The sequence below is a fragment of the Antechinus flavipes genome, chromosome 2 (assembly GCF_016432865.1).
Source record: "Antechinus flavipes isolate AdamAnt ecotype Samford, QLD, Australia chromosome 2, AdamAnt_v2, whole genome shotgun sequence".
Lineage (NCBI taxonomy): Eukaryota > Metazoa > Chordata > Mammalia > Dasyuromorphia > Dasyuridae > Antechinus > Antechinus flavipes.
The window spans coordinates 663,170,359-663,196,577 of record NC_067399.1 but is presented as its reverse complement, the minus strand read 5'-3'; the positions used below and the strand labels follow the sequence as shown (position 1 = coordinate 663,196,577).

At 41.6% G+C, this 26,219-nt stretch overlaps 1 protein-coding gene across 3 annotated transcripts in view; it reads left to right on the top strand.

Moving 5' to 3' along the window:
- ARID5B (AT-rich interaction domain 5B) overlaps positions 1-25,989 on the top strand; it is a 209,840-nt gene extending 183,851 nt beyond the window's left edge. For all 3 annotated transcript variants that reach the window (XM_051982609.1, XM_051982608.1, XM_051982610.1), the window contains 2 exons: positions 16,131-16,329; positions 19,825-25,989. In XM_051982609.1, the coding sequence (XP_051838569.1) occupies positions 16,131-16,329; positions 19,825-21,975 (2,350 nt within the window). In that variant the 3' untranslated portion in view covers positions 21,976-25,989. The remainder of the gene's footprint in view (positions 1-16,130; positions 16,330-19,824) is intronic.
- The last annotated feature ends 230 nt before the right edge of the window (positions 25,990-26,219 follow it).

Genomic DNA, 26,219 nt, shown 5'->3' with positions numbered 1-26,219 from the left:
AGAGAAGACTTTTCCGTTTGGGTTTATGGGTTGGTGGTACCCATGGGGGAGGGGCCTCCTTTCATAGGCTACTTCTACTGCTACTAACTCCTCCTAGAATTCTCTATAGGTTAAGGGCTGCCCCTCCAACTTGAACTTCAGAAAACATAGCTCCAGAAATTTATTCTCAGACCTCCAGGGGAACCATTGGGGTCCTCCCCAGAGAGACTAACCCTACTCTGTCTGGAGAGTCCACATTGCTTTCGCCCTTATACATTTCCATGGTTTTTCTTCCTTCGGTTGATGTTTTTATCTACAAAGACATATTTGACATATGAAAGCCATTCTTTGCAGCCCCGTTTTTACAGGCTTCATCCTCTGTCAGGAAGGGTCTGACAGCCCAAACAAGACGTAGCCTTAGCAGGACGGCCTGCAGCCGAAGATGTAGCCCCGCCGGCTTTCTCATCAGGGCAACACCTGGCTTACTCGTGTCAGAAAAGAACAGTTAACAGAGTCACCACTTGTCCTTGCTTCATGCTTCGATTCCCAAAGCTAAATGGTGATTTGTTTAGGTCACACTCTGCCGTGATTACAGGTGATTCAACAGGAAGGTGCCTCCCGAGCTCAGCATCCTGGTATCAGATGCAAGGCTCGTGAAATGCAGACATCATTCCTTTGTGGATGGCCGCGAACGTCCCAGACTCTGGGCGAGAGCGGAAAGCTGAGCAAACAGACAATTTGCCTGTTTGTTTGGAGGGAAGGCAGGCTCATTCATATACGTGTTAATTGTTCCTCTTGGATGAAACGGTCACCTTCCAGCTTGGACCACAAAGGGCCGTAGTAGACGGTCTTCCCAGGGCCTGCTTAGGAAAGAAATGTGATGGGACAAGGGTTGCCCAGTGAACAAATCACCAACTGACCATACGTGAAAATAGAAAGGATCATGTTAAAGAGTGTTGCTGCTTTGGCTTCTGGGTTTTTTCACCTGCGAGATTTTACACTCAGAAGGAAAATTAGACATATTGTAAGCCATCCCCCATATGGTGAAGGTGAAGATATAGGGGCTAAGGGAGGAGATAGGAGTCTGTGTATGTATATATACATATATGTGTACATATGTGTATTGACATGACTTACCAACCCACAAGCCAAGGCCCTGTGACTCTGAAGTCCCATCTTCTTTCTACTGTTCACGAGGTAGCCTTGCAATTTGAACCCTTCAAAAATACTGAAAGCACACTTAAAATCACTAGAGAGAGGAAGCCGCAAGATATAGTGGAAAGAATATAAAGCTTGAAATCAGGAAGTCTTGGGTTCAAATCCTGCCTCTTGACTTTTATTGCCTGTAGTTTAGAAACAATTTAGCTTCTTGGGCATATTAGTAGGTGTTTTATAAGTGCTTCTTGTCTGACTCTGAATCTCATTTTCTTCTATAAAATGGCAGTGGTCCTGCCTTTAGTCTCTATCTTATAGAGGTGTAGAGAAACTCCAGTGATGTGTTTAAGCATCTGGCAAGTGCATATAAAAATGGTGGTATTATTATTATTGTTGTGACAGTTATTGTCTTTGTTATGATTATTAACTAGCAGACACAGCAGTCAATGGAGTGCCGGGTCTGGAGTCAGGAATGCTCATCTTCCTGAGTTCACATCTGGCCTCAGACACTAGACAGGGTCGGTGTGACCCTGAACGAGTCATTTCACCCTGTTTAATCAGTTTCCTCTTTGGGAAAATGAGCTGGAGTAGAAAATAGCAAATATTCCAGTGTATCTCTGCCAAGACAACCCCACATGACGTCACAAAGAATCAAACATGACTGAAACAAAAATTATTACTGTTCTGTGTTTGGGGCCCAGTTATAGTGAATGGAATTGGGTTAAATTGTAGCTCTTTCTAAAGATCTTTTTGTCCTCATGAATGTATCCCTGTGAGAGATTCCTAGAAAAAGTGTTTCAAGTTTATATTATTAGTTCCCCTCCCCACCAGTCTAATTATTTTTTAAAATTGAAATTATACTATATTAAAAATACATTCTTTTTTTTTTCTTTTAAACATAAGAGACCTTGTGTGGACTTTAAAAATGTTTAATGACAATTCTTTGTATCTTACCCAAAAATCAAAACTCCCATTCCCTACACTATTCATTCTTGTTAACAGGCCTCATGTGCAGAGAATACTGGGAAGACCCAAGTCTTGCCTGCAAAACATATTGCCTGAGTGTCTCTGATCAAATCACTTACCTTTGAGTTTTAGGCAGCGTTCTATCACTCTAAATCATAAATGATTTGTCTCTCCCGAAAACGACAGACACCCCAAGATGTTTTGTTTGGGTCTCATTGTGCTGTCCTAGTGAGGAAATTTATGACTGAAGCAGTTTGAGGGAAATGATTATGAATGAAAGGATGATTTGGGGGAGGGAGGGAGTCTGGTTATTTCATGAATAATCTCAGGGTCAAAGGGACTGAGTCCTAGGGAATTAGCTACATATACAGGGCTGGCAAGATTGCCTTAAACCCTCACTTTCATGGAGTGGGTGCTTAAAATGAAGAGTTTTCTCCCTACCAGAAAGTTAGCTATTGACTCTCCTCAGGCTTATAAACATGAAAGCTGTTTTAGAACAGAGACGGTTTTATTTATGTCCTCCCTGTCTTCCAATTTACTTGTATACAGTAAGTGCTTACAAAGTATTCTTAATTTGAACCTATATCTCCAGCCCCCAGACCAAAGTTCATATTCAGACTCAGTTGTTTTGTTCATTGTGATTGGAAATTAACTTCAAAATTATGTATTCTGATCTGTTCCAGTTGATTTGTATACAGTAGATGCTTAGTAACTATTCATTTGAACGTATGTATCCAGATCCCAAACCAAAGTCCATACCCAGACTCAGTTGCCCTGTCCACTGTGATTGGAGATTAACTTCAAAATCATGTATTCTGACCTGTGTTCCAGTTGATTTGTATACAGTAGATGCTTAGTAACTATTCATTTGAACGTATGTATCCAGATCCCAAACCAAAATCCACATCCAGACTCAGTTGCCCTGTCCACTGTGATTGGAGATTAACTTCTAAATCACGTATCAGTGATGGGCCCATCCAGTGTGAACAGAAATAATCTAAAATTCGCTAAATCAGTGAAAGAAAGGCCTGCGTCTTCCAAATAACATTGGAGAAAGAAGCAGGGTCAGAAATTCCTCATGGGTGATCATCTGGCTTCCCTGCCTTTGGAAACTCAGAACTGGCTCCTGAACTCATTTGTTTTGCAGGCAAATGTTACTCTTTTCTGGCATTTTCCACCATGACAGTAGCAACTGGCTTTTATTTTTACCCAACATCCACTTTTCTTTTCAGGAAGAGGAGGAAGAAGAGTGATTTACTGTATATTCCCCTCTGATTCATTCTTTTCAGGTCATGTGTTTCATGTTCCAGTAAATGCTTTATTTTACAATCAGGGAAAAAAAAAAGTAGCCGGTATCTCAGTAAGTGTTACTTATACAGCATGTGACTCGGGCTACTTTGGGTTTATTAATGAGCATAGTAATGAAAGCACAAGTGATTGAATAGAATCAATGGATGTTTTTATTTAAGGCATAGCGAGGATGGCCACCGTGCCAATGAATGCATTGTTGTCGCCGAGGGCCGGACTAGCCTGAACCTGCCTCTGATTGGTCGAAATCAAATGGGTTCAAGCACTTCATAAAAATGGCTTTGTCAGCCTCGTTTTGCTTCCAAACCTATTCATCTCTGTCAGTTTTTAATATTAGTACCAGGTTCTTGGCCATAGTCCATTAGTACTGTATTTAATTGCTCGTGTTTCAGATGATTACCAATAGAAAAAGCATTTATGTTTTCCCATCGAGAGGCTGTTGCTATGTAGATGGCTCAAACTCAGCAGAGCCTCTGAAGCATAATAATAATAATGATGATGGTGATAATAATAATAATGCTAATAGCTAATATTTACATAATGCTTTCACTTGCTTTATACTTATCTCATTTGATCCTCACAACAACCCTGAGAGGTAGATTCTATTATTACTCTATTTTATGGATGTGGAAACTGAGGCAGACAGGTTTGACTTGCTTAGGGTCACACAGTGTGTCTGAGGCTGTCAGATGTTCTGAAATCCAAGCCTTTATTTCTATTCACTGAACCAACTAATTTTTTTTTTTATTCTTAATATCATAACTTTTTTTTTTTATTAAAGCTTTTTATTTTTTTCTATTTTACTTTTTGCTGAAGCAATTGGAATTAAGTGACTTGCCCAAGGTCACACAGCTAGGAAGTGGTAAGTGTCTGAGACCAGATTTGAACTCAGGTCCTCCTGACTTCAGGGCAAAGCTTTAATTTTCAAAAAAATGCATTGATAATTTTTCAACATTGACCCTGAAAAATCTTGTATTCCAAATTTTCCTCTCCTTCCCCCCCCTAGATGTTAAACATGTTAAAATATGTTTTAAATCCAATATCTGGATATATATACATACATACATATATCTATATACACACACATACAATTACCTTGCTGTACAAGAAAAATCAGATTAAAAAGGGGAAAAAAAGTGAGAAAGAAAATAAAATGCAAAAAGAGTGAAAATGCTGTGTTGTACCCCAGTTATTTTAGACCTCTCTTGCTCTAAATTTAGACTTGGAATTGCATTGGGGATTAGCGAAAAGGAATATCTCCTTCTTTGCTGCAGAATTGTAAGAACTGCATGTTTTGCCCTCCATGGGCTGCCACTGTTCTCTTTTCGGAGATGCTTCTGTTTTGCTCGGGGAGCCCGAGTCTCTTTCTTCTGTCAGTGGCAGAGCAAATGGACCATGGCTTCTTTGGGGTGTAACACGCTCTTAACTTTGTTTTTTATGACGGTAATGCAGCTTACTTAAATAGGTCTGCTTTCACATGCGGGTTTCTTTTCTTCTCTTAAAAAAAAAAAAAAGAAAGAAAGAAAGAAAGAAAACCTTTACACAAAATACCAGATTACTGGTTTTAATTTTCCTGAATAAATTACATGGTCTCTTTCGGTGGAGTGCATGAAGTTGTTATTAGGGATTTGAAAAAGAGCTTTAAGACAAAAGTTTTTTAGGATGTGCTTTTCTGAGTATTAAGAAACTCAAAATCATAAACAAATGTCGTTGAGGGAGGAGGGGATTGCAATGGGGCCTCTTCCTGGTGTACAGACTGAGTTCATAGGGACATAGAGCCAAGCTGGAAGTCCCCTAGGATGCCATCCAGAGCAGGCCCCTCGTTTTGCAGATGGGGAAACTGAGACCTGAAGAGGTAAAAGTGGCAATATTATAGGAGCACAGATTTAGAACTGGAAGGGAACTTACAGCCCCTCCGCCCCGCCCCCCCCCCCCCCCCCCCAAGGCCTGTCCCTTTAATTTTACAAATGAGGAAGCTAATGTTAAATGACTAATATAGTCACACAGCTCATTAATGACCGAGCTGGGTTTGAACTGAGATGCCCTGGCGCCATGTTTGAACTCTTTGTAAGGCCTGATTCCCTTCCTTGAGTGTTCCATGGATTCAGCATATTGCCAAGAAATCAGGAAAGGCTCCCCCCGAGGAATGTAAAGGGCCGTACCTGGGCCAGGTGTTCTTGGGTTCATCAATTGAATGGCATCCAGAGGGGACAGCCCATTGCCATGGAAGTGCAGGGCAGGGCGGGGCAGGTTACATATTTTGAGTGAGATAAAACTATGCCCCTGTGTCAATACTAAAAATACTCCAGATTCCAAGGCAGCTTTGCAAATTATGTGGACACAGGCCAAGGAAAACCAAGGTGATCTATGGCTCTGTTCTTTCTCAGCTCAGATAGAAATCTGGTCTCTTCTTGTACATTTTTGCCACCTTAAAGTAAAGTCGATGGATCAGAAGGTCACCGAAGCATGGAATTTCTGAATTGAAAGGGATCTTAGAGACCATCTAATCTGATCTCCCACTCAGAAATGAGGGATCTTATCTCATAGCAGACTGGCCGTTTACTCTGGGCTGGGTGTTTCAGTGGGTAGAGCTGTGGCCTGGAGTCAGGAAGACATGAATGTGAATTTGACCTCAAATACTTAATAGCTGAACAAGTCTACCTCAGTTTCCTCAAATGTAAAATGGGATAATACTAGCCCCTATCTACCTTGTTTTGAAGATCAAATGAGATATTTGTAGAGCATAGTACCTGGCACACAGTAGACACAAATTCTGGCTTCCTTCCTTCCTTTCTTCCTTCCTTCCTTTCTTCCTTCCTTCCTTCCTTCTTTCCTTCTTTCCTTCCTTCCTTTCTTCCCAGGACAGATTAGCCAAATCTATTCCTAAATTCCTTTTCCCTCTTTAAAGCTACCTTCAAATGGTTATTATGATTAATAATAATATTCATATGATACTACAAGATGGACAAAAATATTTTCCTCACAACTCTGGTGAGAGATTACCCTCCCCGTATTACTGATGGGAATACTGAGTTCAAGAACTTAAGTGGATTGCCCAAAAGACACACAGTTAGGAAGTTTCATCGGCAGTATTTGAACTCATACCTCCCAAGCGGAAGATGTTGCTCCTGCTGCTACATCACTGCTCAGCCATCTAGGACAACACAGAGCAAGTCTGTGGGCATGTCCTCTCCCCTCTTAGCTGACTTCTCTCTAGACCGGACTGCTTCCTCTATCCTAGGATCATTGTAGGCCCTTTACTTTCCCAGTCACCTTCCTCTGGATGCTCTGCAGTTGCTCAGCACACCTTGATGTAGAGAATTAGGAGAACTGGGCACTACTGAAGATCTGACCTGAGCAGGGCCAAGAGCAGTGATAGCCTGCGTCCCCTGATCTGGCAGTCTCACTGATATCATGAAGACGCTGATTGTAAATTCAGGTGATGGTGGGTTACTTTCTCTGAGCCTTATTTTCATGGTATTATTTAAATCCTACTTTCAATGCATATCCAAACTGGAAAATATCTCAGGTGCCATCAAGGTCAGGCTCTTGATTTTGCAGGTAGGGAAATTGAGGCCCAAAGAGGTAAATGTGACAATATTATAGAAGCATAAATTTAGAACTGAAAGGGAACTAACTTACAGACCTCATGGGATGATCTTGGGGCCTCAGTTTCCCAAAAGCTTAGGACTTGATGGCTTCTAAGGTCCCTCTCAGAACTAGATCTGTGTTATGTTGGGGATGATAATGGAACCTAACAGAAAATTAGTTTTTCACAGGTGTTTCTCTTTGGAATATCTCCTGGAATCCCTTCACTCTTGCCCTCCTCTTCAAGCATCTCAGCAACTTTTTTCTGTCTTTCTTGAATATTGTTAGCAGTTGATCATGGACAGTGAGGAGCTGCTCTGGGCATGGCACACTGAGAAATACAAGAAGGCCTGGAGTGTCTTAGATTAAATTATAGTAATGTTTCCAGAATGGAGACATTGATCTCTTTTAGCCAGGACAGCAGAGAAGAATTCACTGATGAAAGGAGGGAGATAGGAGCTTGACTTGGAAGTGTGAGTGAAGCTTTGGATCAGATCGATGATGAATGTGATCAACTTTGATTCCCTACAGAATATTCAGATCTCTGTTGGTCTTTGGTGAATTGCAGTGTGTAACAAAAGGGAAAGAAATACTGAAACATAAATGAGATTGAAAATATGGATGTTTAACAAAGGCAGCAGAAGGGAAAAGTGGGGCAGAGATCTGATTCACCAAATGAGAAGGAAAATCTCTATTTAGGTGCGCATTCAAAGACTGTCCTCAGAAAAGTTCCATGTCGAAGGTTCTTCAGATGTAAAGAGAGAGAGAGACACTCAGGGTCTCTGAGGTCTCATTGAGCTCCAGAATTCTAAGTTTTGGAGTTAGCTATAGGGCAGAGAGGTACCAAGGCTGAATGAATAAGGGCTACCCACAGAGCCATTTTCCCTCTCAGTGCTATAGGCATTTAGCTTTCTTTTAAGGAACAGAGAAGGTATCTACCTGCTCTGGAACTCTCCCTTCCCATCCCATTCTATCCTATCTTGTCTCATCCTTTCCGGTCTCCTTTTATCATATCCTCTCCTCTTATCCCCTCTTCCCATCCCATTTTATTCTATTCTATCCCATCCTATCCTATACCTTCCTCTCCCCTTTTATCATACTCTCTCCTCTCTTTTCCCTTCCCCTCCTTTCCCTTCCCACCCCATCCTATTCTGTTCCATCATTTCCGCTCCCTTTTTATCATACTCTCTCCTTTCATATTCCTTCCCATTCCCATCTCATCCCATTTTATTCTATTCTATCCAATCCCATCCCATCCCATTCTTTCCTCTCCCCTTTTATCATATTCTCTCCTCTTTTGTCCCATCCCATTGCCTTCATCCTTTCCTCTTTCCTTTTATCATATCCTGTCTGCTTTCTCCTTTCCTCAACTGAAGTCCTACCATCTTCCCATCTTTCTTCTCCCCTCAGTTCTCACAAAACCCACAACAAAGCTCAGAGTTCTTGTCAGGGGCCCCCAATTCAAGCAATCCAAGGCTAGTTTCTGAAAATTAGCCAGAAAAGGTTTATTCTATCACCCTTTCACTCCTTTTAAAGCTTGAATTTTCATGGGGCAGATCAAGATTCCCAAGTAGCTTCTTTTTCACACTCCTAAAACTTTCTACTCCGAAGCTTTGGGGAACTGATTTAATATCCAGCCTCTCACTAAGGCCGCTTGGTATTCCTCACCAGTTCAAATAACTTCCTATTACGTGGAACCTTTCAAGAAACTTTATTTAAAACAAAAACAAACAGCCCACCCCAAAGCAGAAAAACCCGTTTTTCAAATAAATAAATAACAGCCAATAACAGTCTCGATTTCAGGGTTTGGGTTTTTTGGATTTTTTTTTGATTTGCCTTTAACACAAATTATAATTAACAAAAGAGTTTCCTTTCCTTTACCTCGGTGGGTGAGAAAACAACCTCAAGCCCAAACTTAGCCAGAGTGTTTGTGCCATACTTTCAGCTCTCCCCCTCTTTGTCTGCCCCTCAAACTCGTTCAGCTCTCTGTGGGTCGAGGATATGGTTGTATTATTTTATGTTTTCCTCCAAACTTTTGTCTTCCCTCTCTTGCAAGCCAACTCCGGGACTTCAAGAAACTTTACAGGTCCCATGTTTTATTGATATTTCTCATCAAGCATGCATTTAAATTCGAGAATAGATGAGGTGCCTTAGTCCCTTTTCTTTTTGATAAATAACAAGAGGTTTCTACTTATGATTTTCTGTCCTCGGGGCTTTATCATTAAGATTAAATAACTGTACTCTCAAGCATACCACTGCACAAACATCTTTTCAATTATGTGAGTAACAGATGCTTTAACAAAGGAACTATTGAAAATTCAGAAAGCATGTTTCCAAAAAAAAAAAAGAAAGAAAGAAAGTATCAGATGACAGAAGAATGTAATTGTTTACCATTAAAACATATCCTTAGCTCTTTCATTCAAACCCTCTCAGAACATTTTGTGTGTGTGTTTTTTTTTAACAAAAGTTATTTGGGACTTTAGTTGAAAGGATAAATGTTTTTGGAGAATTGCTAGGCATTATATGGACATGGGGATAATAGGGTGATAATTAATAGAAGTATTCTAGGAGCTAGAAGGCACCTAAGACAGAATCTTGGGTGCCCCCTTCTTCCCTCATTTTACAAATGGAGAAACTAAGCCTCGCTGACTGGCCCCGGATTTCTCAAGTATTGAGTGGCAATGGTAGAATGCAAATCATGATCCTTTGACTTCAAATCCTGTTATACCATACCAGTAATGATTAAGATCATTGGTGGGGCAGCGGGATGGTGCAGTGGATAGAGCACCAGCTCTGAAATCAGGAGGATCTGAGTTCAAATCCAACCTCGAGACACTTTATTCTTCCTAACTGTGTGACCCTGGGCGAATCACTTAGCCTCAGTTGCCTCAGCAAAAATAATAAAATCACTGGTGAGAGAGAGAATGCCATTCTCCCTTGATCAATTGGTTTTATAGACAACCTCCTTACTTTATACTTGAGAAGATGTGCCCAGAGTTACACAGACTTGGTCCCAGTGAGCCTCATTCAAGGGACTCTTGAGTTATCCTGGTAGCTTTTATTCACTCTCTGTTCCATTTTCCCATCTCACACGAGCCACTGTCCATGAACGTGCTTTGAAAACTCTTGCGTGATGGGCCAGAGTTGGATTTCATAGTTATCACCCCTCAAACCCTTAAAAAGTACAATGAGACTTTTATTGTCTGTTCTCTGCTGAGCCCTATGCTAGACTCTAGATAGAGAAAGATGAAAAATGAGATTATGGCTCACCTCAGGGAACTTATGATCTAGTCATTTGACCACAAAAAGATAATTCAATAATTGTGTATGTGTGTGTATAAAAAAACTCCCCTCTGTCGTATCTTTTTAATTATCTGTGAGAGAGAATCATGCAGGGCTAGAGGGTTTACACGTGAGGAAACTGGATCCTCAGCCCATCCCCAAAGGCTGGCTTCTCATTCTCTCCCTGTCGTGTTGCTAAACCACGCTTGTGGTGGTCCGTGCCCACCGGCTCCTCTGTCCCTGCCCCTGCCCACTGGCTGCTCTGGTCCCTGCCCCTGCCCACCGGCTCTCCTTCCCCTGGTTCCTTCTGCCCACCGAGCCCCCTGTCTGAGAGACATCCTGCCCAGAACACAGGGGTGATCTGGAGCGCGCCTTTGTGGAAAGGGGCTTGGCGTCGACCGCAGCTGAAGCGGGGAAGCACATTTGCTATTGTCTTCACAGCTCTGCACCCAGCGTAGAAACAGCCGCTTTGGGACGTCGCTCTCTGCCATGTTTGTAATCAAGATGGTGCCCTGTGAGTTGAACAAGTGTGGATGGCACCGGAATCTTGTTCTAATCCTTGGAAGGCTGAATGATTTGTTGTGTTGGTAATTTTTTGACTGGAAGAAGAAAACTATACCTTCCTTTGGCTGAATATTTGGTGAGAGATTGTTTTTCACACTTCACAGTGGAGTTATATTTTCTATTTCTGGCCCAGAAGGAAAATGTCTGGCCAAACCCTTGAATGCCGAGACACTAGCATCTCTGCTAAGAAATGTAGCGACTCCGTTTTACATCAGATGAAGTCTGGAGCCCCAGTGGAAGCAATGTAACATGTCTTTCTTTGTGTTCCCTTTGAAAAAGAAAAGAACCAATTGAGCACAAGATTTAATAGCTACAGAGAGAGTGCCAGAGTTTTTAACCTGAGTTGGACCATATTCCCCTCTCCCCTGCCTCAAAACCGTTTCTTCTGGGGAGACTTGCAAAGATATTTGGTATTTGCCATTGGTCTAGGCCCTTTTTGGTGAGCTTGAGGTCCAAGTTTCTTTCTTTTTCCTCTCACCTTTGAATCAGGCCGTGCCCGCCTATGTCCAATTTTTCAAATCTCTATAAATAGATGAATTCCCATCTCTCCTTCGGCGCTGTTTGCTAAATGTTTTGGCCCCTGAGTTCAGTTATTCCACGCAGGCATTAATCAGGAAAGGAGACACTGGTGCTTAGACTGTACATTATTCTGCCGGGCAGTAGGGAATGTTGACTAATAAAGATTAAGAGCTTTTTCTTTTTTTTTTTTTTTTATGAAATGCTAATGACAGAGACATGTGTGATATACTGTGAAATACATTTCTCTAATGTGAAGTTTCTGGTTTTTGTTGAGAAAGAGACTCAGATCCCCAGAGGATTTTAGAATTTGTAAATATAAAAGTATCTGCCTTCGTGTTTAAAAAAAAAAATAAAGGGAATTGGCAGGTAGCCAGATTACTTACATTACTGTAATAGATTTGCTGACCTCTGACTTGTGCTGCAGAGAAATACATTGAATTTTTCATAATATCAGATGAGGCAGATCTAAAAACTCAGGTTACACTGAGCTCCATTATTTCACTTGAGATTTAGTAAAGCAGGAATCTTTTTAAACCGGCAATTTCTATATGATTATAATTTATTGGCCCAGACCCCGATAAATCAGGGTTAGCATGTCACCGATCCGTTCATCTAACTTGAGTTGATTTTAAGTTGTCTTTATTTAAAAAAAAATAAAAGTCTTGCCTTTCACAGTGACTGAATTTAATAAGAATCTTTGTGATAGCAAAGGGCTCCCCTACTGTTTCTGCTTTGGGGTGGAAAATGCTATTCTTGTATTATTCCTGGAAGAGGAAAGAGGGGAAAAAAAAATGTCATGCTGCTCTCATTCGCCTATGGAAAGATGTTATTTTTCAATCTGTGATAGCTTACCTATTTGAGATCCATTAATGGGTTCATAAATAAGCATTTAGCTAATCTGGAATTTGAAATCTGGATCACGGTAAAGGTCCGTTTATTCGCCCTGCTTCCAGTTGCCAGACCTGATGATCAGGGAGTGGGGAAAATGCTCTCTGGTTTTTCTGATGAATACATGGCTTCCCTCCCACCCCCCACAACTTCCACCCACCTGAAACCCAACTGTGGCCTAAAAGCTTCAAGCTCATCTAAGTGATTTCTCCAGATTAATGTATTTCAGGGGGCTGGGGGAAAGGGGAGAGGGACATTTTTGCTTTTATCTGCACTGTTTAGAAACTGATTAAATCTCTGTTGTACTACAAATATTTGAAAATAATCATCTGCTGGTTTCAGGCATGTTGCATTCTGCTAAACTATTTGTATAATCCAAACCACGTTCTTCCTGTGTTGGGCAATATTGACCTTCCATTGGCTAACCTGTTTTAATGGTGCCGCGTGTTCGTTGAATTTTCGAATGCTCCAAAAGCTGGAGTAGTTTTAGTGCTGGGGGACTGTAAAAACTTCTAATAATCAAACGATAAGATCATATCCTGTGGGGTAATTGTGTTGTACCTTGAGAGGATAACTGAAAAAACATTCACTGAAAACTGCACCAAACGGAAATCGCCATATGAAGCTGTCTGTAATTGTTTGTGGTGGGAGATGTTGTCCTGCCCTCCAGAGCTGGGGTGCAGTCCTATTCACTTCACTTTTGCTGTCCCCCCTCTTTCCTTCCTTCCCTCTCTCCTCTCTCTCTCTCTCTTTTCTCTCTCTCTCTATTTCTCTCTCTGTCTCCTCCCAGTCTCTCTGTCTCGATTTCTCTGTGGATCTCCCTCTCTTTCTCTTTTCTCTCTTTTTCCTTATTTAGATCTCTTTCTGTTTCTTTGATTTTCTTCTTTTCCTCCTTTCTATTTTTTTCTGCCTGCCTCCTTTTCCCTCTTCTTTTCTTCTCTTCCTTTTTTAGTTTCTTCTTTCCCTTCTCTCTCTATTCCTCTTTTTTTCCTTCCTTCTTTTCTGTTCCTTCCCTTCCTCTTTTCTTTCTTACTATAATTATCCTTCTACTATTCAGGAAACTAACAGCCCAGCCCACGACGCTATCCTTTAAATGCATATGAGTGTGTACACACACACACACACACACACACACACACACACACTCTGCAGCACAACACACATGGACACCCTCTGAGCCTTGAACAAGCAGGGCTTATGTTTGGATTCAGTTTTACCTTAGTCATGCCTCTTTCCAGATACAAGAAACATTTAATTCCAGATTTCCTGCTTCTGGCTCTCAGCCTTTGACCAGCAAAGTGAAATGTGTTTTCACTGTTCTTGGCCAGCCCAGCTGCTGAGTTGAGTGGAAAAAAAGAAAAAAAAAAAAGGACCAAAAATTGAAAATGTAGTCCTCCTACTTAAACTCACAAGATTATAAGAGGAAATTTAAGCCCTGGCTACTAATTAGCACCTGTCTAATGAGCCAGGGTACAGCTCTTGTCTGTGGTATCAGAACCAAGGCTAAGAAAGGGCTTCTGCCTGAGAATATTCCACGAGGTCCCAGAAAAGGCATTTCAGTGGTGATTGAGGGCCCCTGGCTGCCTCCCTTCACCCCCTCGCCCAAAGGGTTCTCATGGAACTTCTGTCTGTGGGATCACTGAATCATTTGAAGATGAGGACAACTGGGGATGGAACTGGTGGGGAAGGGAGAAACGGTTACCATTGGGATCTGTAAGTTTCAAATGCACCTCCAGTTGCCATGACAACCAAACAAAAATCAAACAATCCTATCTCTGCGATAACAATTATTACAATAAAATGTGTTTTGATTAAAGTCAGTTTTAAATATTTAACACGTGGAGGGAAAGGATGTAAATATCGTCCTCGCTTGAACCCCAACTTTCCACTGCTCTGAAGTGAGGGGGCCCTTTGCAGGGCCCAGAAGGGATTATTAGATATTTGGGGGAATGTTGGGGGACACTTTACAAATGAAATAGAATAAATTCAAGTATGAACAAGATTGTTTTTTTTTCTCTCTTATTCTGCTTAGTTATGCTTTTTATTATATAAACATTAGCTGTAATATTACAGTGGGAAGCAGGTATTTGGCAGCTATATATTATTTTAGTAAGTCTGCATAGAGGGAGTACTTTCCAGTTTTAGCAGCTGTAACATGTTTAAACTCAGTTTGTAATGGGATCTGAAGATGAATATTCCCCATGGGCTCTCCTTAGCTTTGTTGCTGGCTCACTGCCAAATTTAGGGCTCGAAAGTATTATTCACGCCTCCTTGCACATACCTTGTCAGAGCATGCTCAGTTAATGAATTTCATTTCTAATATGGCATAAATTGAGATTTGATTTTACCATAATTTATGTAATATTTTATTAAAGAACAACATTTTATGATCCCAGGCAGTTCCATTTCTATATTCTTAAAGCCAAAACTGTTGGTTCAGTCAAGGGGTAGACATCCAAATTGCATGGTTAGAAACCAATTGTAGAATAACAAATGAACATCCCAGGCAAAGGGTTTTCTGCCTGGGAGTCTTAGATTAAAGATAATTAGGATTCCCAATCTTTGAACAGATTTATGTTGTTTATAAGTAGAGTGCATTTTCTTCATTGAGTCAACTTGTCTTATTTAAAACAAATTATGTTTGCTGTATTAAAGTTCATATTTTTAAGGTTGAGTCTTGTATTAATCCCACAGTGAGTCATTAATCACACCAAATGCATTATAAAAACTTTAATCACTGAAGTTGAAACTGAGATTGTAATGCAATCCATCCCTTTTAATTACATCAGCTATTTTTCCCGTTCAGATCAAGAGCTACGTCGCAAAGGGAAAACAGATTAAAATGAAAGCTGTTTGATGTTTCTCTTTTTTTAAAGCAATTTTATGGATTTTGTTAAAGAAAATTACATAATTAAAATTCTTGAATTTTTTAGTCCTCTGATTTTTGTGATCTCATTGCCTTTCTTCTCTTTGCTGCCTTTATGATTGTGTTCTAGAGTCTCAGTAAACTCCCTCCCTACTGCTGGAGGCCCCATAAAAAGTTTGCTCTCTTGGAAATTCTCAATAAGGTACCTATTACTTGGTAGAACTGTCCTTGAACTACCGCCAACACGGAAAGAGCCATTGGTTCCTACTCGTACTAAGTCTTTAGTTTGTGGAAATATTATTGCCCTTATGCTAATCTGGGCTCCATATTTCTTAGCTTTGCTTTGAGGATGATATATCTTTCCTGAAATCTTTGGGTAAATTGGAAAAGTGACTTTAGAGCCCAGGTTCAAGTTCAAGTGATCTAATTTTGCCACTTAATTGTCACATACCCTTGAGCAGAGGACTTAATCTGAACCTCAGTTTTCTCAGCTGGAAACTGGCAATAATATTGGGGCACTAACTACATCCCAGGGTTGTTGTGAGTTGGAAATGCTTTGTAACTGTCAAGTAGTATAAAGCTGAGTCAAGAGTAGTATTCTTCATAAAAGATTGTTCAAAATCCCAAGTGTTGATTCTCATTCTTTTATAATTTTTTATTTTCCTTTTCTAATTTTCTAAACAGTTTATTCTGTTGGAGAGGGAATTTCTAGAATTTTATTTATGCCAATGGAGGAATGGCACCTTTAAAAGAAAAACCGATAGACTTAAAGTAAACAGACCTGAGTTCTAGTTCCAACTCTTGCTCAAGAACCTTGGAAAAGCATCCTCTTGATCTTAGTTTTCTCATATATAATCTCCAAGGATCTTCCCATCTCTAACTCTCTGTGATTCTCCATGATCACTAACTCTATGATTAGTGGGTTGTATATATTAAAAGAAATAGCGAGCCACCATGTAATATTATTGGCTGAAATTGTAAGGGCTGATCAATTATTTGTTTTTTAATCTTTTAGATTAATACTGCCATATGAAAGATTTATTAAAGGAGAAGAAGATAAACCTCTGCCTCCAGTAAAACCTCGAAAACAGGAAAACAATTCCCAGGAGAGTGAAAGCAAAACAAAATTATCTGGAACCAAACGCATCAAAAGTGAAAACCCAAAGAACAAGAAAGAAAAAGATCATGCTACAAAACCCCAGGACACGACAGAGGTTAGTTAACCACTGTGTTGCCGTGAGAAATGTCCTGCTTTGGAGTCTTAGGGGAGGAATTTCCGCGTTTGACCAAAAGGTCTCCTCTTGCAGTTTCCTCAGAGGTTGAAGGCTTCTGCCGGGCCTTCTTTCAGGTGCTCTGATTGAGACGGGTTCACTCAGCACCCCTCACCGTCCCTCCTTCGGGGTTCTGATGGACAATAAAACAGGTTTCTGAAGGCTGGGCGGCTTCTGCCGGGCCTGGGAACGGACCTCCCAGAGCTGGAATCGTTTTCTCAGTTTGATTACTTCTCAGCAGCACACCAGCCATTCAGAGAATTTGAAAAGAATTGTAAAAATCAATTGAGGTTTGAAACTAGACAAGTCAGGCCCTAATCATGGGTGTATCTCAGCCGTTCAGTGCCTAAGTCACTTTGAGTTATCCCTGCCCAGTGTAATTGATCTGGTCGTGATGCCCAAATGTGTTCTATGGAAAGAGCATTTTCAATACGCATTATTTATTGGGTAGTTTTGAAATGGCTCCTCAGAAGCCATTATTATCTTTTCTGTTAATAGGTAGTTTCTGACCATTCTCATACTAGCACCAGCCGCCAGTAGACCACAGTTGCTCTGATGAAAACCCTCTCAGAAGCTAGACAAAGAGACTGTTTTTTTGAAGTCTGTTATAACATGAATGATTTTTTAAAAATCTTACTCCCTCTTAAAACAATAACAACAACAACAACAACTTAGCAGCCGCTTTCAAAGGCAACATGTTTTAGGATTCAACCCCAGGGGAATTTTGGTGCTTTTATTAAACGCCCCTAAAAATCAGGTCTATAATGAACTCAGAAGAGACTCTCTAATTAAACAGGAGCTTTTTTAAAAATAAGATTAAAAAAAACCCAACCCTCCCTAACTGAAAATTAAGCTACTTAGCCAGTCTTATAGAAATAGATTATATAGATAACAGAAGAAGAAAAAAATTTTTTCACTTCATAAACATTTTAAGCCCCAGTACACACACACATACACACATACACACACACACACACACACACACGTTCCTATGAGTTGGTCATACACGTGGCCAAAGTTAAGGAAGCTTCTTAGTTCCTCTTGAGCCTCAGATCACTGAGGAACATTGTCTGCTGCATAGAAAACTGTTGCCTACGTCCAACAGATCAAACTATGGATGCTGGAGCCAAAGCCGACCTTTGAATGTCTCTTTTTTACAGTTGGGTTTCAATACTCAGTTCAACACTATTTCTAATCTAAAATATTGCTTGTTTGTCAACTAAAGACATCATCCTTAGCCAACTCACTAATATAGTCAGTGTAACAAGTCAACTCAAACCTAGCTGGAATAAACTTTGTCACACGTTCAGAAACGTGAGAGGTTAGACTGAAAATCCCACCTTTGATACTCCCAATCGATGTGACTGGACAAGTCATTTCACTACTCCTACTTAGCCTTTTTAAAGATGTTGATCACTTCCAGTACTGAGCCAGATTATCATATAAAAATTGGAGGTGGAAGGTCTTTTTCTCAGTTTGATTACTTCTCATTGACTTAGATGGCCAGGTTTATGCTAATGAAGAGATATGTGTACCCCCATTGGATGCTGAAGGGATTGAGATAATCAGGGAAGGTCTTAACTTATTCTTACCTGAGCTCTAGAGGATTCATGAGTTGTTTTTGTTTTTTTTTCCAGAAATCATGTCATTTTGCTGCTCCCCAATAACTAACCTTCAATCATGTCATTTTGCTGCTCCCCAATAACTAAGCCTTCATCCTGAGGGTTCAGCAGATCAGAGGGCAAAATATTAACCGTGAATTGCATTTTTTCCCCCTTTGAATTTCTCTACCCCTTTCATATTATGCAAGGGCAAGAGACTAGTAGTGATGTGGAAGGGAGCCTGCCTAGTGTGGCCATCAGATGATTCGAAAAAACTTGATGGTGATCTTGGTGCTTTCATTAGCTAAATAGCCTGTTAGCTTGGACAAGAGACGGGACCTCAGTTTCCTTCTCTGTAAAATGAGACCTAAAAAAAAATGTAAATGTAAAAAATGTAAAAGGACCTAGGGCTAGGAGGATCTTAGAAATCACCTCATCTAACTCCCCTTCTTTCATTTTACAGAAAAGGAAACAGAGCGGTTAAGTGATTTGCCTAAGCGAATTAAGTTTGCTGCCGGCTAGAAGTTTCTTAGATTTGATGTCACAAAGACATGTTGAGATTTGTATTTTTTTCCTTAAAAGTTCCTTGTGCAAGGATGAGATGGATGACCAAAGATTGTAACAAATTGTACCTCCCCAAGCACAGTGGGTTCTTGTTGGAGAAACAGCTTTTAAATGGGTGTGGGTGTGATTTATGAAATGCTTTTTCTACTACCCCCACCATCGAGTCTCACCCGAATACCTTCATGCAACATTTAGATAATCACTTTCTTGATGCTTCTTATCTTAACAACTGAGGAGAACAAAGTTGGAGGGTGAGACGGAGACCATAAAAGCCCAACACAAAGCATGGTTTTGTGACCGTCCTCCGCCGAGGCTTGTCAAGATGAGATGACAGCTGTTATGAAAGGGCTTGTCAGTCAGCCGGGGTCACAGATGGAAAGTTATAATGACCTCTGGAGGTCACAGTTCATCCGGCTCCATAATGGAATGAATGGAACGGATTGTGCCCACGAGCTTCGTCAATGGGGCAGCACAAAGAGGGGCTGTCTCATTGACGATAACTTATTTCAGGGAAGAGAAAAGCTATATTTGTAATGGCGCACACTGCCTGAATGTTGACAACTTCATTTTTAGCTTTAATAAAAATGTAGCTTGCCACGACGCTGAAAGGAAGACTGGGAGTTTCTTCTCTCCTTGGCAGGCAGGCTGCCGCAGCATCTGCATAATTTTTAAATATTTTAGCATTATTTGTGTATCGCGTGGCACCGAGGAGAAATTATTAACACATAAGCGATTGCTAATTTTAAATTCACCAAATTGCAGAAATTAGAGGGAATCTGGCCATCTCGAGGAATAGCAAGAGGTGAGAATCCACTTTGTTGTTGTGTGGTTCTTTAATGGGGTTGCCTGCCTTCTCAAAGAGAGCAACTTTTTTTTTTTAATCTTTCTCAATGGTGTCATAAAACTACAACATGTAATTTAAAACCCATTTGGATAATTGACTGATTTGACAAGAAGACAACCTCAGAATTAAACTATATGTTAGAATCAAGAGATGATATGATTGTATACCATCAGTATACACGGCTTTGCTATTTTGATAGGTGTCTCGTAAGAAACCGGAGTTGATATGCGTATTTCCCTTAATGTTTCTGTAATTTAGATTTCTTTGTTTAGAGCTGTGATTGGGGAGTAATAAAGCTTTTCAAAACTCTCCGAGGTGATTGACAAGCCTGTTTTTGAGGAAAGCTGCCGGGTGTAATATTGTATTTCATAGTGGGATCTGTCAACATTCTTTGCTTTCTTCTGACTGTCTGTTGAAATATTTTATTAGGTCTCATCGGAGCAAGAGAAGGAGAAGCCGGATCAGAGAAATCTGACCGCGCCCCTCGCCGCGGTGGAATTGAAGAAACAGATGGAAGGGATCTCAGCGGAGGTGCTCGTGTCCAGAGCGGACCCCGAAAAAGGAGACTTGAAGGACCAAGGCTCGACCAAGGAGAAAGCGGAGGACGCCAAGGACAAGGAAGAGGAAGAGGCTGCATCTTCCTTTCTTTCTTCGGTGCTCCCCGATGAGGAGCCAGCCCACATCCCGATGGTTGGCAAAGAGCTGCATCCGTCTCCGGATATCCTCATTGACATGAAGCAAGAGCCCCAGACCTGCAGTTTTACAGATACCCCTGAAAACGAGCTTCAGGAAACCCCCTTCGGCAGTTTTCCCACCATGCAGCACCCTTTGGCAAGCCAGAACGAGATGGAGGACGACAAGCTGCCCGTGATGGCCGATTATATCGCCAACTGCACTGTGAAAGTGGACCAGCTTGGCCACGATGACATCCACGACGCGTTGAAGCAAAACCCCAAGGTCCTCGTGGTCCAGTCGTTTGACATGTTCAAAGAGAAGGAGTTGACGGTTCCTCACGACGACCCCGCGTTTAACTATACGCCTCTGCTCTACTCACGGGGCAATCCGGGAATCATGTCTCCGCTGGCCAAGAAAAAGCTTCTGTCCCAGGTGAGCGGGGCCAGTTTATCCAGCAGCTATCCCTACGGCTCCCCTCCCCCTCTGATCAGCAAAAAGAAACTGAGCGGCAGAGATGAACTGTGTTCGGGGCTGTCCCAGGCCCATCACGGGCCCCACGCGGACCACATGGTGGTCAGCCGGCCGTCGGTGATCCAGCACGTGCAGAGTTTCAAGAGCAAGACTTCCGAAGAAAGAAAAGTCATCAACGAAGTCTTCAAGCACGACAAGTTAAGTAAGCCGGATCCTCACCGCTGCAGTTTCTCCAAGCATCACCTCAGTCCGCTCGCCGAGTCCTACGTGCTGAAGTCCGAGCTGGAGGAGAGCAAGGACAAACTGATGGAGAAAAGGGCGCTCCAGCACTCCCACATGCCCAGCTTCCTGGCAGACTTCTACTCGTCTCCTCATCTGCACAACCTTTACCGACACACGGAGCACCACCTTAATAACGAACACACGGCTAAATATTCCCCCCGAGACATGTACAGAGAATCAGAAAATATTTCCGCGTTCCCTTCACATAAACATCAAGACAAACTCAGTGTAAATTATCACGCGTCTTTGCATCTGCAAGACAAAAAGGCGGCCTTGGAAGCCTCCTCGGATGACCAGCCCACAGATCTGAGCCTTCCAAAGAGCGCGCCTAAGCAGACTGGAAAGGCCGTGGGCCTGGCTCACTCGTCCATGGCGCAGCAGGAAGGCAAAGCTCTCTCCCAGTTTCAGGTTATGAGCAGCCAGACCAACCGAGACTGTAACCCCAAAGCCTGCCGCGTGTCCCCCATGACCATGTCGGCCCCCAAAAAGTACATTGAGTCGCTTCCTAGGTCTGGAAAGCCCCATCACGTGAGACTGGAAAACCTGAGGAAGATGGAGGGCATGGTTCACCCGATGATCCACCGCAAAACGAGCCCCCAGAATATCGGCGCGGCGCGGCCTTTAAAGAGGAGCCTGGAGGATCTGGATCTCGTGATTGCGGGGAAAAAAATCCGGGCCGTGTCCCCCCTGGATTCTTCCAAGGAAGCCTCGGCAAAGGACAAGGCCTCGGAGCAGGAGGGCGAAGGCGCCAAGCCGGCTCACGGCGGGCATCCCAGCGGCACGTTGGAGGGCCACAAGCTCCCCCTCTCGTCGCCCATCTTCACGGGCTTGTACCCGGGAACCCTGTGCTCGGGCCTCAATTCCCGCGTCCCAGCTGGATATTCTCACCCTCTGCAGTACTTGAAAAACCAGACTGTGCTCTCTCCGCTAATGCAACCCCTGGCTTTCCACTCCCTCGTGATGCAGCGTGGAATCTTCACCTCCCCGGCAAATTCTCAGCAGCTCTATAGACACTTAGCTGCGGCCACACCTGTAGGAAGTTCCTACGGGGAGATTTTGCACAACAGCATCTACCCTCTAGCTGCTATAAACCCTCAGGCGGCCTTCCCATCTTCCCAGCTCTCCTCTGTGCATCCCAGCACAAAACTGTAAACGCAGCCTTCCAAAGCATCTAACGGAAACTGTCAGTCTCGTAGCTTCACTCCTTACCCCGCGATGACATCTTCAAGAAGGAGGCGTCGCTATTCCTTCTCAGCTAGGGCTCAGGATCCACCCTGGGAATCGAACGGATAGGTCTCTTGGATCGGGGTGAGGCTGCGCTTCGGCTAGCTCGGCCTAGACCCCTTTCCCATTTCGACGACCTCCCCGATCTCCAAATCATTTCACTTTGCACACGAGTTTTGTGAAGGGATTTACGACGTCCAAAAATGGCTAAAAGAGACCCTCGTCTGCCCCCAGATTGTTGGGCCTGAGCTCGAAAGGTGGCGATTCAGAGGAGGGGAAAAGGAAGACGGTGGGGGAATCCACACCATCGAGGGATGCCCGGCTCTGGGTCAGTTGCTTGACTTTTCAAGATTAAATCAATGCAATGTATAGTGAATCTGCAATCGATCTTTCCTTTTGACACTATTAAGCCGGAAAAGTAAACACTGTTCAATTGACTGTATAGACTTGCTTCTTACAAGGTACCTGTATTTGTTTGTTCCCATAATTTATATACAGGTAGTTCCATTTCCCCTTCTTCCCCAGTTTATTCTGTCCTATTTTTTTTTAATTAAACAGTATCATTTTGTTGACAGGTCTTTTGTTTCTGTTTGTTTTTGTTTTTGTTTCTTTTTTAAAGGCTGTCCTAGTTGTCGATGTGTGTATATTTTTTTTTTCCACATCTTATCATTTGGAGCAGCTTTGGGTGGTAAAGTTATTGTTTACAAATTGAAGCAACCGATTCAAATGGAACAAATGGAGAGAGAGAGAGAGAGACAGAGACAGAGAAAGAAAAGACAGACAGTGGATCACACGATGGTGCAAACCAAGTTCATTTTTCAGTCTGCAATTTAAGGATTTTGTTCCTCCTACACGGCAGGGCCGAAAGAGCTTCTCCACTGTGTACCCAGCCAAAGGCTTTGCTTTGAAGTGTTGGGTTCTGTGAAAATGTTCAGCATTGTACTTACCTTATCTAGGCTGTGAAACTGTCCTACATACCAAGGGAATCATAAAAACACAAACTTCATTGGCAACAAACTGCGGAATAACAACCAAATCCAGAGGACATATTTGTGGGCTGTACAGATATTTTAGGAATTCCAGAAATGAAAGCAGAAGCCAACATGATCTCCACTGATGTTGGATCGAAACCCTTTCAGAGGCTAGAGGGTGGGTTGGGGGGAGGGACAGGAGGCCAGATGGGACTAACTTAACAGAAGAGAATGCCTTCCCCCAGCTGAGCCGTCCTTGGGGTGATCACTGGCCTGGTCCAAACGGCCTCTCACAGGTTGAAAGAAGTGCCCACCGCCGCCATGTCATCATGGCTGTTGATAATGATTGGAGTACTTAATTACGCACAGAAAAAAAAAAAGAAACTCGGCTTTGGCTGCAAAAGCAACGTTGTCGTGGTGGTGCTTGTTTTGACCAATGACCTGTCTGGCAACAGATTTTGCTTGATGTTTGCTTCTGTCATCTGAAATAAATGCTCACACTGGTCAAGCCATGGAAAGATGTGGATGATTTGTTTTGCCTCTGTGTTACGTGGGCTACTGAGGTGTAACCACAGAGTGTTTTGTTTTCAAAAGGTTTTGTCAAAGAAAATGGTGGATTTCCTTTCGGCCTTCCCCGAGAGTCCCTCCTCCTCTATCCATAGATGGTCATTTTGTTAAAATCCTCCACCATCACCCTCCCCCACAGTTTCCCGTAGACATTAATCTTCTAGTTAACTGAGGTTTTGGGTTATTTTTTTTTCATTGTTTTTCCTCTGAGATGTTTTGTTGTATGAAAATTGATGACAATTTTCAACTTTTAAATAAGCAACTCGCCTGCAGAATTTTCAGAACTGGTAAGGCTCTAGAACAAAGCCATGCATGCAATGCATTTATTTGTATTGAAACGTCACCACGACATAAAGCCAAATATCTAATGTAACATACTTAATATCCAAAGGTGAAAACAGAAGAATGTAGTCATCCAGTGTTCAAAGTTCCATTTGCTTCAATTAATTACCTTCCTGTGGGGAAAAAAAAAAAACAAACAAACACGTGTGTGGGTGTGTGTGTATATATGTATGTATGCCCATATATACATATATATGAGAGAATATTAAATAAACTAATAGTCTTTAGATTATACATGTGTGAGTGCATATTATCCTGCTGTTGCACAAGAGAGTAAGAGAGAGAGAGAGAACATCACAATCCCAGCTGGTTTCCTTCCAGCAGGGACACATAAGGAAGTTGCACTAGATATGAATCGTGACAGAACCAGAGAATATGAAAGAAAAACAACCTCATGGCCATTCCACAGTAAAGAAGCATGTTTAAAAAAATATGGGAGCTTCCATTTTGGGGGAGTCATCTATAAATTGTGGACCTGGGGGTATTTGTTTTCCGCAACGCACTGATCTCACTTTGGTTCCATCAGGTTGGAATTGGGTCATGCTATTTTCAAATCACGTTAATAGAAGCCAGCATTCATTTTTTTTTTTTTTTTTCATTTGTTGCAAGAGGAGGCTCACTGTTTCTCTCTGAGGGAGATCAAATGCTAGGTAAAACCTCAGGACCACTAAATGAGAGATGGTGGGATTCCCTCTGGAAGCAACACGTTATTTGTTGTTGTTGTTGTTGTTGTTGTTGTTTTTTATCTCATCCAAAATTTTAGAGTTCTTTCTCCCAAAAGACCATTGAATTCCTCATTGGCTGAGAAAGGCTTTTTTTTTTTTTTTAAGTCTTACACGGGGCTTTGTTTGTATTGTTTGAGTCCAAGGGGCCTTATTATTGAATGGAGTTGTGCAAGCCTTTTGTTGTGCAACCAGACCCTTGTTATTGGTAGTTTTGTAAAGGAAACTGTGGAATCTAATGGGCAACAGAGTCATAAATCTATTTACTGAGAACAGCTTCCAAGAAATGTTGCAATTCCAAATGCACTAAGTTCATGATTCATTGGATATTTTGGAGGTTCTAAGATTTAAATAACAACTCTTCCCCCACCATCACCAGAAAAAAACGGGAAGAAAAAAAAAAAAAAAACAACTCTTTTCACTTTAGCAAATTCAATTTTAAAAATAGAGCCCAGTTGAGTTTCAGAATTCACTGTCCTCCTAGTAAATAATTAGAATGCAGAGTACTTGCAACAGGATTGTCTTATTTAGTTAGTTATTGGAGACTCTCAGTTCACATTTATCAGAGCATAAAGAATCGTTTGTTGAAGCCCAATATTGACTTTACAATTTACTGAACTGGTGCATGAGTTCTTAAGTACTGTATCTTACTATGTTGCTGTGTCTCATGGAAGTTTTTGAGTTGGTCCCACAAAAATCTTTTATGTAGTGTGCCTTCAAAGAGAGCAGTTCATTTTTCTCTTCACTGATTGTTCCATACGGTCACATTTTGTGGTGGTCAGCCAAATCCCATCTGGTCCAATTTTCCAATTGTTCTGATCTTAATGAGGAATGGGAATGATTTCACTCTGGCGAGACCCACACCATTGAAACGATCATCATAAGCACTTAACTCCAGTGTTGGCTGTAAATGTATTTGATATTCTGCTTGTCTCCCTATGGTTGAAATATGTTTGAAGAAAAGGCAGCATAATCTCTTGGCTGTTTATACTTTTTTAAACTTTTTCTTTGTTGTAAATATTGTATACTTTTGGTGATTTGAGTTATGTAACCTCTATGCTCTGTAAGGTGGTTATTTGTATATAGTAAAATGGCCCAGTGATATTAGAGACTTTCCCATGGAGGAGGTTATTGAGTAACCTCTGCATTAGTTTGAACACTACCAGAAATAAAGCTGAGCCAACTATAAACACTCGATTTTGTATGTTTTCCAAATTGTACTTATTAATGCTTTTGATACTGTATCACGTGCCAATAGTTTCCCAATCACATAGCAGGCAAGAGATATTTTGTACTTTTTGATCCACTGTCATATTTAATAAAAAATGTTACTATCTGTTCCCTTTGGTGCCTGAGTAATAATTCTATTTCCTGCTTTTCCTATCGAGAAGTCACTGGCTGCCCAGTCCCTGCTCCCAATTTTCCCTTTTTTTATGTCAATACAAGGTACCATTTTCCTGGGGAGAATAGAAGCATTGACCCAGAACTGAAGAGACTTGAAATCCAGTCTGAATGCCTCATTTTGCACATGAGAACATTGAAAAGCCGAGAAGTGAAGTTATATTAGTCA